Here is a 13,843-nt window from a genome sequence, read left to right on the forward strand (position 1 = left end):
CCAGCTGATGAAATGCTTGGTAGAGTCAAAAGGATAAAAAGAGTGGCAAGAAGAGTTTCCCCTGCCCATTCCCGTTTTTGGGATACGAGATGTTTTTGTTCGGGCAAGAGTTCCTCTTGGGACAGAAGCAGTCTTCAAGAAGACAACTTTCCTTTCGGGGCTCCCACAGACCCTCCAGAGACTACACTGGTCAGGGGATTGGGGGAGGAAAGTCAGCACAATGAAGCCAAGGTGGTCCATTCTCCGTGGAAACTGTGGGGGGAAGATTAGCCCGCTTCTATGGAGAATGGACCAAGGTCACCTCCGACCAGTGGGTTGTGGAGGTGGTAAGAGATGGTTATGCCTTAGAATTTTCACGCCTCATCAGGGAGACCTTTCTGGATTCCCATTGCTTGTCACGAAGCAAGACAGAGGCAGCGCAGGATACGCTGCAGAAGTTACTAAGGTTGGACGCAATTGTTCCAGTGCCTCTGTCCGAGCAAGGACGGGGGAGGTACTCGATTTATGTGTGCTTCCCAAAAAGGAGGGCACAATTGACCCATTTTAGATCTGCAGAAGGTCAATATGGCCCTGCGAGTTCCGCATTTTCGCATGGAAACCTTGCGCACAGTGATAGCAGCAATTCGCAGAGAGGAGTTCCTAGCCTTGTTAGATCTAATGGAGGCTTACCTGCTTATTCCCATTCGGGTGGATCATCAGAAGTTTCTGAGATTCATGGTGCTGGGGCAGCATTTCTAGTTCTGGGATTTCTTATTCGGGCTGGCCACAGCGCCTCGAATCTTCACAAAGGCGATGGTAGTGGCTGCTGCCCTTAGATGAGAGGGGATTCTGGTTCACCCATATCTGGACGTCTGGCTCATCCAGGCAAAGATGGAGGAGGAGTGCAGTCAGTCAGTTCAGCAAATTATGGACAGATTTCAATTGCTGGGTTGGGTAATAAATCTGACAAAAGTCATCTGGTTCCAACTCAAACACTAGACTATTTGGGGGCACAGTTCGATACTCAAGAGGGGCAGGGTTTTCCTGACCCCAGTCAGAGTGACGAAGTTGCAGATTATTTGCAAGTTCTGGGATCCATGGCGTCCACGTTGGATCTGGTGCCGTGTGCCTTTGCTCACATGCGGCCCTTGCAGAAGGTGCTCTTGTCCAGGTGGAATCCGTTGTCAGAACAGTATCAGCTACCTTTACCACTACAGGGGGAATCCAGGTTCAGTCTCTTGTGGTGGCTGTCAAAGGGAGTGGATCTGGAGACTCCGGACTAGGTGGTGGTGATGACTATGGACGCCAGCCTCAAGGTTTGGGGGGGGGGGGGCAGTCCCAAGGTCTTTGGACTCCAGCGGAGGCTTCCTGGCCAATCAATCTAGAAACTAGGGCAATCAACAGAACTTTGGAGGCATTTCTGCCGAAGATCAAGGGTTGTATGGTGAGAATCGTTTCCGACAATGCGACAATGGTGGCGTACATCAATTGGCAAGGAGAGATGAAGAGTCATGCTGTGGCTTTGGAGGTCCAACAGCTCTTTGCTTGGGCAGAACAATTCCTCGAGGGAATAGCAGCATCTCACGTTGCGGGAGTGGACAACCTGCAAGCAGATTTCCTCAACAGGCAGCAGTTAGATTGGGGAGAATGGCAGTTGACCCTGGAGGCCTGGGATCTCATTTGTGACAGGTGGGGCAATCCCCAGGTGGACCTCATAGTGGCGTGCTTTGATGCCAGAGCGATCAGATTCTTCAGTCGCAGACTAGAAATTGGGTTGCAGGGAATAGATGTGCTGGTGTGCACATGACCGAAGGGAGTCCTACTTTACATGTTTCCTTCCTGGCCCTTCCTCGGTATGTTTTATGGCGTAAAGAGACCCGGGGAGGGTGGTGCTTGTGGCGCCAGGGTGGCCACTTCGGCTGTGGTTTGCGGATCTGGTGTATCTCATGATAGATGGGCCTCTCAGGTTGACTTATCTGCCGGGAGTTCTTCAACAAGGACCCATATTCTCAGATTGGGAGAATCGCTTTTGTCTTGCGGCTCGGCTTTTGAGAGGCGGCGATTGCGACTTAAAGGATATTTAGAGCCAGTTATTTCCACCTTGTTCAAGGCTAGAAGACCGCCTACTTCTCTGGCGTATGTCAGGGTCTGGAAGGTTTTTGAGTCTTGGTGTTTGGCACAGCGGCTGGACCCGCTAGGTGTGGACATTCCTCACATTTTGGACTTTTTACAATAGGGGTTGTCAAAGGGGTTGTCCTATAGCTTGCTCAGCGTGCTGGTGTCAGCCTTGGGTTGCCTTAGGGGGACAATACGGCGGAGTTCCTTGGCCTCTCACACTAAGAGTATTTGCATCCACTGGTGCATATACGGTATGTCCAGATTAGAGTCATAACTTGGTTCTGAAAGTGCTATTTGGGCCTCCGTTTGAGCCCTTTCGAGGAATGTCGGTAAAGGACCTGACCTTGAAGGCAGTGTTTCTGGTGGCCATTTGTTCAGCCAGACAGATTTTGGAGCTGCAGGCTCTGTCCTGCAGAGACCTATTCTTGCATATTTTGAATCATGGGGTAACGCTGTGTATGATCCACTCCTTCTCACCAAAGGTGGTTTCCTCGTTTCTTGCTAATCAGATGGTGGAATTGCCAGCCTTTCTGGAGTGGTCTCTGGATTTGCCACAGTCCAAGGAGTTTCATCTTTTGGATGTGTGCTGGATTCTGTTATGGTATCTTAAGGTCACTAACATGTTTTTGGCGATTGGATCATCTTAGTGTTCAGTGGATCAAAGAAAGGAGGCAAAGCTTCTAAAACCACGATTTCTCGGCTGAAAGAGACCATTTGTTCAGCTTATATTTGTAAGGGTTGAGAGGCTCCAGTAGGTCTGTGCACGCATTCTACTAGAGTGCAAGCTGCCTCCTGGGCGGAGTGTCAGTTAGTGTCACCTCAGGAGATATGCAGTGCTGCGATGTAGTCTTTGCTTCTTACTTTCACCAGACATTACTAATTGGATGTGCGGGTGCAGGAAGATGCCACATTCAGTGACAGTGTAGGGGTGGTTGGTTACATTCCACTCATCTAGACTGATCTGGGTATGAACAGGAAAGGAAAATTGGTTCTTACCTGCTAATTTTCATTCCTGTAATACCACAGATCAGTCCAGAGGCCCGTCCCCTTGCTGCCAAAAGACTGAATTTCCTGGTTTTTCTCAGATTATAAATAGGTTGCGCCACTGAGGCTAAGCGGTTATCGGTTCCTCCAACCCTGGGTTAACTGTTCATCTACACATTGGCTTGGGTTCAGGTCAATACCAAGGGACTGCAGGTGGCACTCTCGAATATGTAGCAGTGCCTCAAAGTTTTTGTTCTCTTCCTCCATCTACTTGTAGTGCAAAACCCACTTGTCTGGACTAATCTGTGGTGTTACAGGAACAAAAATTAACAGGTAAGAACCAATTTTCCTTTATGTGCATAACTGTTGGCCTTCCCCAAAATGCTCATGCTCCACTCATACCCCACCCCTTTTTTGCTCTCTCATTTTTGATGCTCACACGGGTATATACACATGTACTTTGCGGCTTTTTAAAACCTGCTTTGCATGCGTCTGGCTCACATACGTGCATATGTAGGCATTTTTGCACAAGTAACACTTTTAAAATCAACCTCAAAATCAATATAACAACTCAAAAATAAGGAGCAGTGTGTTAAATATGGCTGTATCTCTGTGGCTTTGTCCCTTTATTAATCTAGTGGCTATAGTTTATGACTGACAGCTGAGATATTTACTTTACTTTCACTGTTAGTACAGCAAGTATAATTCAAAGAAACATCCTTGTAGTGTAGACAGAACTAACTGGGCAGACTGAAGGATCCTCTCTCTGTCCTCCTCTACTGTCGTACTATGTTGTATGATTTCTTGGAATAGGGTGTTTTCTGGCTCTTATATCTGATCCAGAATGGCTGACTGTCTTTTCCCTGTACGTACCCAGATCAGTCCAGACAGTGGGTTGAGCCTCCTTTCCAGCAGATGGAGACAGAGGAAAACTCAAAGGGTATCCTATATCAGGACAGTGCTCCCCACGTGTCCCTCCAGTATTTCTCTGTCTCCAGCAGATGCAGATAGCAGAACTTGTGGTTACCTTTCTTTGTAGCAGTTTCTTGGTTTGTGGAAGTTCTTCTTCCTCCTTTCTGTTTTTATAGAGGATCAAGGAAGTATTTGTTAATTTCAAACATTTAAAAAGTAAAAAAATAAAAGTTTAGTCATCAGGAGCAGCATTATTCTGACTCCTTGCTCTTGCTTGGGCCTAGGGGGGGGGTCCTGTCCCCCTTCATTTCTTCAGCCTTGGACCCTTTTCCTGGTGGCCTATTGCCTGGCTCCAGGGTGATATTGGTGGTCCAGTCCCCCGTTGAGACCCCTGAGAAGTTTCATGCCTTGGGTCTCTTGCTGACAGAGAAGTAAATTTCCTCTGTCCCTTTAAGCTGTTTTGAAAAAAAAAAAAAAAGGAAAGGTTTGTACTTTTAATTTATCAGTACCTTGGACAAGGACCAACAGCTTAGGAGGCAAGGAGCGGAGAGCAGTTTTTTCTCTCTCCCGCTCGCAGCCAGGCACAGAAGGACTTTGCCATTTCCCACGGCAGCTCCTCACCCCCCCCCCCCCCCCCCACACTGATGCCGCAATCTCCATTTTGTATTGCATGTGGGAAGCTGGCCTAGCAGCTCTCCCTCAACAGGGTTTGCTCTAATTGTTTTCCCGGCGGGGAGGGGTCCTCTTCAGTGCAGGTGAAATCAGCTGCCCACGTTCGAGCCGGCAAGCGCGCTGCCTAGGTCAGCCTGTTCCCGAAAACCGTGGGAACAGCGGCCAGCTTGTCTGCAGATATCGAGCCTGTTTCCTTGCCGGACTGGGGAAGGGATTCTGAATTTCATCACTCCCCCCCAGATTTAAGCCCCGTGGGCTCTCCAGATGTGATTCCGGACCCTCAGGACGATATTCCCCTTCTTCCAATGCCAGGGAAAGCCCCTTCTCATTTTTCCACTGACTTTGTACTTTTATTACACAAAGCTTATGTAGCTAGCTTGCTGCAGCAGCAGCAGGAGGATTCCCCCAAAGATCCCCCCACCTGTGAAGGTTCCTATAGGTCCCCACCCTACAAAGGTGCCTAGGGTATCTATAGACCAGAGACCAAACTCCCGGATTCCCAGGGGACTAATCGGGTTCGGACCATACTAGGGGCACAAAACCTGCCGGATCCTCCTACCCCACCTCCTCAGTTTCCGGACCCTGATGCAGATACTGTAACTCGGAATCCATCGGTCGAAGGGGACGACCCGGCGGGAGGAGCTGGACCCGCTCATACCTTTTGTTCTAGCCGAGCTGGGCATAGATGCCCCTCTGGAGGAAACCACAAGTACCCCGGTTTCCAGTAATCTGGACCCTGTCCTGGCAGGACTGAGAGCCCCTCCACATACCTTCCCTTTTCATCCTATTCTAATGCAGCTACTATTCCGAGAATGGGAAGCTCCGGAATCCAGCTTACGAGTGGACAGAGCAATGGGCAAGCTCTGTCCCCTCCCAGACCAATACCTAGAGATGCTCAAGGTCCCTAAGGTGGATGCTTCGGTTTCCGCTGTCACAAAGAGAACCACTATCCTGGTGGTTGGAGCGACGGCTTTGAAAGATCTTCAGGATCGGAAGGTGGAGATACATCTCAAAAGGATTTTTGAGGTTTTAGCGCTCTGTGTTCGGGCGACAGTCTGTAGCAGTCTCATGCAGCAGGCAAGTCTCAGGTGGGTTCAACAACTACTCAGCACCCAGGACCTCCTGTCTGCAGAGACGGAATGGCTGGAGGACGCAGTTGCGTATGGGGATGATGCCCTCTATGATCTCCTCAGGATGCAGGCCAGAGCCATGGTTTCAGCCAGACGCCTCCTCTGGCTGCGAAACTGGGCAGCAGACTCCTTCTAAATTGCAGTTGGGTACTCTCCCATTCAAGGGTAAGTTTCTTTTTGGGGAGGACCTGGAACAGCTTATCAAATCTTTAGGCGACAACAAGATTCATAAGCTGCCTGAGGACCACCCTAAACAGTCAAAGTCCTTTTTTCCTTCGAGCTCTCGTTTCAGGGGGCAGCACAGGTACAACAAACTGCAGGGGGCTTCACAAAGAAATCCCTCCACAGGATCTCAATCATGATCTCATTCCTTTCGTGGACGACGGTCCTTCCGGGATGGGAACCCTCAAGGATCCACCCCAAAGTCCTCGCAATGAGATGCGGCCAGCCCATTCCTCCATTCCCAACTTAGGAGGACGTCTGTCCCTATTTTACGAGAAATGGGTCAAAATTACTTCAGATCGGTGGGTCCTCAAAGTAATCGAATGAGGCTGCGCTTTAGAACTTGCTCGGGATCTCCTGGACCGCTATTTAATTTCTCCCTGCGGACTTCGGAAGCGTCCAGCTGTGCGCCAGACTCTCGATAGGCTTCAACAGCTCTGAGCCATAGTCCTGGTCTCCCTGGAGGAACAAGGGTCAGGCCAGTATTCCATCTACTTCGTGGTCCCCAAAAAGGATGGCTCTTTTCGACCAATCCTGGACCTCAAGAGAGTCAACAAGGCGCTCAAGGTCCCCCATTTTTGGATGGAGACCCTGAAGAGCGGTCATCGCGGCGGTTTGCACATGCGAATTCCTTGCCTCTCTCGATTTGACGGAGGCCTTCCTTCATATCCCAATCAACCAGGAACATCAGACGTATCTCCGTTTCAACATCCTGGGACGGCAGTACCAGTTTCGAGCGCTCCCGTTCGGTTTCGCCACCACTCCACACACATTTACCAAGGTCATGATGGTAGTGGTGGCCTTCCTCCAACGGGAGGACATGCTGGTCCACCCTTACCTGGATGACTGGCTCATTCGGACAAAAAAGGAGAAACTTTGTGCGATTGCAGTCAATAGTTTTGTCATTTCTCACCTCCCTCGGTTGGATAGTCAATTTCTCCAAGAGCAACCTCAAGCCCTCTCAGGTCCTGGAATTCTTAGGGGCACGCTTCGACACACACATGGGCAAAGTCTTGCTTCCCGAGGCCCGGGTGCTAAAGCTCATGGATCAAGTACGACATCTGTTATCTCTCTCTGTGCCCACGGCCTGGGACTATCTCCAGGTCCTGGGCGATATGGCTTCAACTATAGATTTGGTTCCATGGGCTTTTGAGCATATGCGTCCTTTACGGAAAGCTTTACTGTTCTGCTGGAAGCTGGTCTCGGAGGAGTTTCAAACACCTCTGCCGCTCTCCGACTCTACCATCGCCAGCATGCAGTGGTGGCTCTCACTCGCTCACCTGTTGAAGGGGATGCACCTGGAAACACCCCAGTGAATCATTGACGGACGCCAGCCTCTCCGGCTGGGGAGCGGTGTGCCAGAATCAGTCTACCCAGGGACAATGGTCCCCAGTCCAATCTCAATGGCACATCAATCGTCTGAAAGCCCAAGCGGTCCGCCAGGCGCTCAAGATGTTCCTGCCCTTGCTTCGTCACAAAGCGGTGCGAGTTCTCTCCAACAATGCCAACACAGTAGCTTACATCAATCGCCAGGGTGGCACCAGGAGTGGTCTGGTAGCCCTGGAAGCCATCAAGCTATTCTCCTGGAAGGAGCACCATCTGGCTCGTTTGGCAGCCTTCCACATTGCAGGGAAGGAGAATATTCAAGCCGACTTCCTAAGTCAACACCTAGAACCCGGAGAGTGGGAGTTGTCTGAAGAGGCGATGGATCTTGTGCGCAAGTGGGGAGCTCCCCACTTAGACGTGATGGCCACTCTGAGGAATGCGATGGCTCCCAGATTCTTCAGCCGCAGACGGGAGCATTGCTCGGAAGGGGTGGATGCCCTGGTGTTACCCTGGCCTCGCGACATCGTCCTCTACGTGTTCCCACCCTGGCTTCTGGTGGGAAAGGTACTCCAAAGAATAGAACTCAAGGGGCCGGTCATTCTCGTAGTGCCAGAATGGCCCCGGAGACCATGGTTCGCGGATCTGATGAACCTCGCAACGGACAGTCCTCTTTGCCTCTGTCACCTCCCAAACCTACTACGGCAAGGTCCCATATTTTTTGATCAGGTGGATCGCTTTTGTCTAGCAGCCTGGCTTTTGAGCAGCGGAGACTGAGGAAAAAGGGTTATAAGGAGAGGTTATGTCCACTCTGTTGCGTGCGCGTAAGACTTCAACCTCTCTCGCTTACATTCGGGTATGGGAGAGTGTTTGAGACTATGCATGCTGACTCAGGAGTACCGGCGCGCAAGGCCTCTCCAAAGGTTTGTCTTTAAATTCTCTGTGGGTACAAGTTTCGGCTCTCTGTTCCCTCTTAGAGCGGGTCGATGGTTACGCGGTGGCGGCCCACCCAGATGTCATTCGATTCCTTAAGAGGGCTAAGCATTTGAACCCGCCTGTCCGTCGTGGAGCCTTAATCTGGTACTGCGAGGTTTTTCTGCGGGGCGCCTTTCAAACCCCTCTGGTGGGCCACGCTCAAATACCTGACTCTTAAGACAGTATTTCTAGTCTCTGTTTGCTCGGCCAGAAGAGTGTCCGAGCTCCAAGCCTTGTCTTGTAGGGAGCCTTTCCTTCGCTTTTCCGATTCAGGTGTTTCCCTCAAGACAGTACCAACCTTTTTACCAAAGGTCGTGTCCTCTTTTCACTTAAATCAGTCAGTGGAGCTTCCTGCCTTTTCTCCAGAAGACATTGCGAGCATGCCTGACAGAGACCTAAGATCCTTGATGTAAAACGAGTACTACTGCAATACTTAGAAGTCACAAATGAGTTTCAGGTCTCTGATCATCTCTTTGTCTTATGGAGCGGGCCCAATAAAGGGGGAACAAGGCTTCTAAGACTACCATCGCTCGCTGGCTAAAGGAGGCGATTGCGTCTGCGTATATTTGTCTGGGCTGGCCGGTTCTGGAGGGCTTAAAGGTCCATTCCTTGCGTTCACAGGCTACCTCTTGGGCGGAGAGCCAGTTGGTCTCCTCGCAAGAAATTTGCAGAGCAGCTACTTGGAAATCTCTTCATACCTTTGCTCGTCATTATCGCCTCAATGTACAAGCACCAGTTTTTGGCTCCTTCGGCAGACAGGTGCTTCAAGCGGGACTATCTTGGTCCTACCCCACTTAGGGAATCTTTGTTGCATCCCACTGTGTGGACTGATCTAGGTACCAACAGGGAAAGGAAAATCGGTTCTTACCTACTAATTTTCATTCCTGTAGTACCATGGATCAGTCCAGACGCCCGCCCTTATTGTATTCTGACTTTTTCTTGGAAACGACTGCTCGAAGTTTTTTCATTCACAGGTTTTGGGAGTATCTACTAAGCTTATCAGAGCAAAGCATATCACAGCTATAAGGCACCGGAGGTATCTGATCTTTCTTTGTAAGAGCGATTCTTTGCATTGTTTCAAATTTCCAGTTTCAGTTTGGAGGTTACATGTTTTACTTACTTGATCTTTCTCTGGTTAAGATTCTGGTTTACATTTTTTGCCTGCTTTGATAACGTTTATACTGAAGGGACACAGGGGGAGCACTGCCCTGAAACAGGATACCCTTTGAGTTTTTTTCTGTCTCCAACTGCTGGAAAGGAGGCTCAACCCACTGTCTGGACTGATCCGTGGTACTACAGGAACGAAAATTAGCAGGTAAGAACCAATTTTCCTATGAGTTTTGGTAAACTTTCTTTTCCTTTTTCAGATCTTCTCTGAATAAGTGGAACAGCACTGACAGGCTGGAGGAGGAAGGACAGGACACTTGGAGTGATGAAGATGACCTCTTCTCATATAACAGTAAGTGCTGAGAATGATGTTGTTTGGACACAGTGTAGCTCTGAATGGGATTTGTATCTGACTTTGGAGGTGAGGTTTGCTTGTGGTCATAGGTGTAGGGGCTTTTAATCCTTGATTCAAGTTTATACTTGGTTTGCTCCTCCATGAAATTGCCCAGAGGCTTGTAAATATGCAGAATGATCATCTAATTATACTGTTTTATTTTGTCATCTGTCTGTCAATGTTGTGCTTGTTTTATTTTCTACCTATTGTTGCTGTTTAATATCTTTGTCTGTTTTTTTTACATTTTATTTCCATAGTGTCATGATTTTGTATTTTCTCTGCATTCAGGCAGGCTAATCCATACAAGTGAGTTATGCACCACTACCAGCAGATGGAGAAAGAGTAAAGCTGACTCGCTGATGTCAGACATATAGCCCTGCCCCCGACATCAGCCTGCCAGTATTCTCTGTCACCAGCTGATGGTGGACATGCATCTCCCTACTGGGGATTGCTTGTAGTGAAAATTAAAAAAAGAAAGAAAAGAAGAGAAGATTTCAGAGCATCACTTGAGCTCCTGAGGTGACACCGTGTTTTCCTCCCTCCCTCGGTTGAGTATTTTGAGTCTGGGAGCTGGGCAAGTGAAAACTTTAAAAAAAAAAAAAAAAAAAAAAAAACCCGGTTTGCGGATGAGGGAGTGCTCTGCAGTGAAGGCTTGTGCCATCTCCCCCATAACCAGTGACCTGATCGAGCTGTCAGCCAGGGAGGGCTGAAGTCGTGTAAAAAATTAAAAAGAAAAGAGTAGGGAAGTTTTTCCTTACTGGTTCTTCTTCCATCAGTGTTGGTGACTCTGCATCTTTACCCCCTTTTCCTCTCACTTAGTGTAGAGCAGAGGCAGCTCCAGCTTGGTGGGTTGAGCAGCCTTTAGCTAGGCCCCGCTCCTCAGGCTTGGTCCTGTCAGCTGTGTGGTAGGCTGTAGCAGCAATTTTACCACTTTTTGGCCTCTGCGTAGTCTCATTACAGTTGCTCGTTTTGAAAACAATTTTTTGTAGCAATCTGTTCAGCACGACAGGTCTCTGATCTGCAAGCTCTTTTGTGCCATGAGCTGTTCTTATGAATGATTCTGTGGGTGGTACAGCTTAGAACGGTACCTTCCTCTTTGCTGAAAGTAGTTTTGGAGTTTCATTTGACTCAGTCTGTCTCAGAGGACAAGCAGGATGATAGTCCTCACACATGGGTGACATCAGATGTCGCCCCGATGTCACCCATATGTCAGTTTCCAGCATGCCCTATTCCATGCATTTACATGGGGCAACTCCCAGGCTCTCTTTCCATAGAGCTTTAAGCATCACGTTGTGAGTGAGCTCACTTTCACTGTTTTTTGGCCTTGTGAAAAACTTTGGTTTTCCCGTTGATAGGAGGGCTGAATTAGCCATGCTGTCATGGGAACTATCCATCAGGGCCTGGGAGGCAGAGCTTCCTAAGCAGAGGTTAGAGTTTTTTGTCCTCTGTGGCTGCGAGTGTGTTCACGCGCAGGAAAGTAACAGATTCTCCTCAGTCTATTTTTTCCGCGCATGGGATCACACGCAGAGCTTTTTTCTCCTCAGCAGTTTTTTGTTAGAGAGCAGAAATGTCGAAAAAACAGAGCCGTCAACCAGGGTTTAAACCTTGCCCATGCAGGAAAATCGTGTCCGTTACAGACAGACATGATAAATGTTACCGGTGTCTCGGGCCCCGACCATATTCAGGCCGACTGTGAGAACTGGGGCCGAATGTCTCCGCAAGCCCAGCAGCAACGGCCACAGAAGATTCGAAGTCTTCAATTGGATGAGGGTGGCTCCTATGCCCCCCCCCCCCCCAAGGCTCACTCCTTGCCGGGACCAAGAAAACACCAGGACCCAGCTGTGAGAAGAGCGTCTTCTCTGGATCCAAAGATCTCCAGGCCTGGAGAGTTGAAGGGATTTGTAAGTAAACAATCCCATGACAAATTGAATCGGGGCTTGTTAATACAAGCGACCCCAATCGGCAACCAGGGATCTGGTCCGCCACGGCAACTGCCGATTCTGGCGCACGAGGCTTGAAGCACCGAGAACATTTGACGCATAAACGCACGGCGCAACCGACGCATTTAGCACCGAGATCGACTTACATGGCGCCGAAGCCGATGCAACCTGCGCCAAAACCGACACATCCTACGAAGCCGACGCAACCTGCGCCAAGGCCGACGCAGTCTGCGTCTAAGTCGATGCAGAAATCATTGAGACAGACGCAACCTGTACCTGACCCAGAACGGCCATCTCGTCGACCATCAGAACCAAAGCACTTGGCGTGAAAACGTAGACACTAATCGAAGCATTCCACCTCAATGGAAACGCCGCCGACGCAGGCTCACAGGTCCTGCTCCTCAACATCACAGGGCACTGTTGGAAACAGAAAATGTAGACGCAGATCATCCACTGACGTCACAGGCCATCACAGGGAACATTCCAGTTCTGGAGGGAAGGCATCACCATCATTCCAAGCACAAGCATGTCCAAAAAGACAAAAGAGAACACACATCTGTGCATGATATCTCGGATTCTAGTTTGTCTCACCATACAAAGACCTCAAGACATACCTCCGACTCGGAGGAGGATGTGGTAAAAATTCCTTCTTCTCTTACATCATCTTCTTCCTGTTCAAGAGCATCACCAAAAGCATATGCACGTCCTTGGTTTGAGGAGAATCCTCAACTACCATCTGAGAAGATAGCGGAGGACCACCAGGTTCAAGTTCCAGGATCTAAAGCTGTGCATCCAAACCCTGACTTAGGAGGCTCACCATCGCCTCCATCTCGCATTCCACGTCCAAGAATGCCACCATTAGTACAACAAGCTTTTCCCAATTTATCAGAGGCATTATCAGGGATCTTTGACGCCCTTCAGTCCTCTTTTCAGTTGCCCCACGTATCCTCCTCCAGTTCTCCTGAACTACAACAGGAACATGAAGAAATACCTATGGAGCCATCACACTCACCAAAACCATCGGTACATGAGTCACTTCTTCACGAGCCTGCATCACCCAGTGAATCACCTTCCACTCAATCATCACCATCTTCTTCTAACGAATATCCTTCAGATCCGCCAGAACAACTGCAGGAACCATATTCACCAACCGAAGACTTATTGTACCTAAAAGTTTTAGAAAAACTTGGGACCATTCTACATTTAGATGTCCAAAAACTACCTGACCTGAGGTCAGAAACACTCAGCCTTCTAAAGATTTTTGATACTCCAACCGACATCACTTCCCCCAAAGGAAATTTTGGATAATGTCCTTCAGAAATCATGGGAAACCCCACACTCACTTACTGCGGTATCATGAAAAACTGATCTAAAGTTCCGTATGCCAAAATCATCACGCTGCACTTTACCGCAATTGCCACATACATCTATAGTGGTAGAATCCGCTATACAGTGGTCTAAAAGATCAAAGACACATGCCTCCTACCCTCCGGGATGGGATAATTGTTCCCTGGACGAGTTTGGAAGGAAGATATACCAAAACTCCATGTTGGCTGCTCGTATTCAAACTCATCAATTCTACATGATACAATACATGTATGAATGCATCCAAGCGAAAAAAGGACTGCTAACCTCCACCGCGGAACCAATTCCACCTCCTTTCCAGGACATGGAGGAGAGCTCTCGACATCTACTGTGAGCAGTTTATGAAGGCTTCGAAAATTCTTCTAGAGCTTCCGCTACAGCCGTTGCAGCTCGTAGGATAGCTTGGCTCATAGCTAGTGCTATCAGGGAAGACCTTCATGACAAGCTCGCTAACTTACCATGTACTGGAGACAATTTGTTTGGAGAGCAGTTCCATGACACAGTCACCCAACTTAAGGAACAGGCTGTAGCAGTCCAGTCGTTGATGACACCATCTTCATTTTCGTCTTCCCGACGTTTTTTGGAAATACTCGATCCCAGCAATTTTCACGTTCTTTTCAACCTTATAGAAACCCTTCATACCAACCGTACCAAAGGCCACAAACACAACAGCAGCAGCCACAGAGTAGAAGAGGCAAACCAAGGAAGCAAAGACAGGGCCA

The 13,843-nt window shown here is 48.9% G+C and overlaps 1 protein-coding gene across 2 annotated transcripts in view; it reads left to right on the forward strand.

The window, feature by feature from the left end:
* Positions 1-13,843, forward strand: part of TERF2 (telomeric repeat binding factor 2) — a 240,998-nt gene that overhangs the window by 187,550 nt on the left and 39,605 nt on the right. For both annotated transcript variants that reach the window (XM_029608308.1, XM_029608309.1), the window contains exon 8: positions 9,683-9,774. In XM_029608308.1, the coding sequence (XP_029464168.1) occupies positions 9,683-9,774 (92 nt within the window). The remainder of the gene's footprint in view (positions 1-9,682; positions 9,775-13,843) is intronic.

The sequence above is a fragment of the Rhinatrema bivittatum genome, chromosome 7 (genome assembly GCF_901001135.1).
Source record: "Rhinatrema bivittatum chromosome 7, aRhiBiv1.1, whole genome shotgun sequence".
NCBI classification, from domain to species: domain Eukaryota; kingdom Metazoa; phylum Chordata; class Amphibia; order Gymnophiona; family Rhinatrematidae; genus Rhinatrema; species Rhinatrema bivittatum.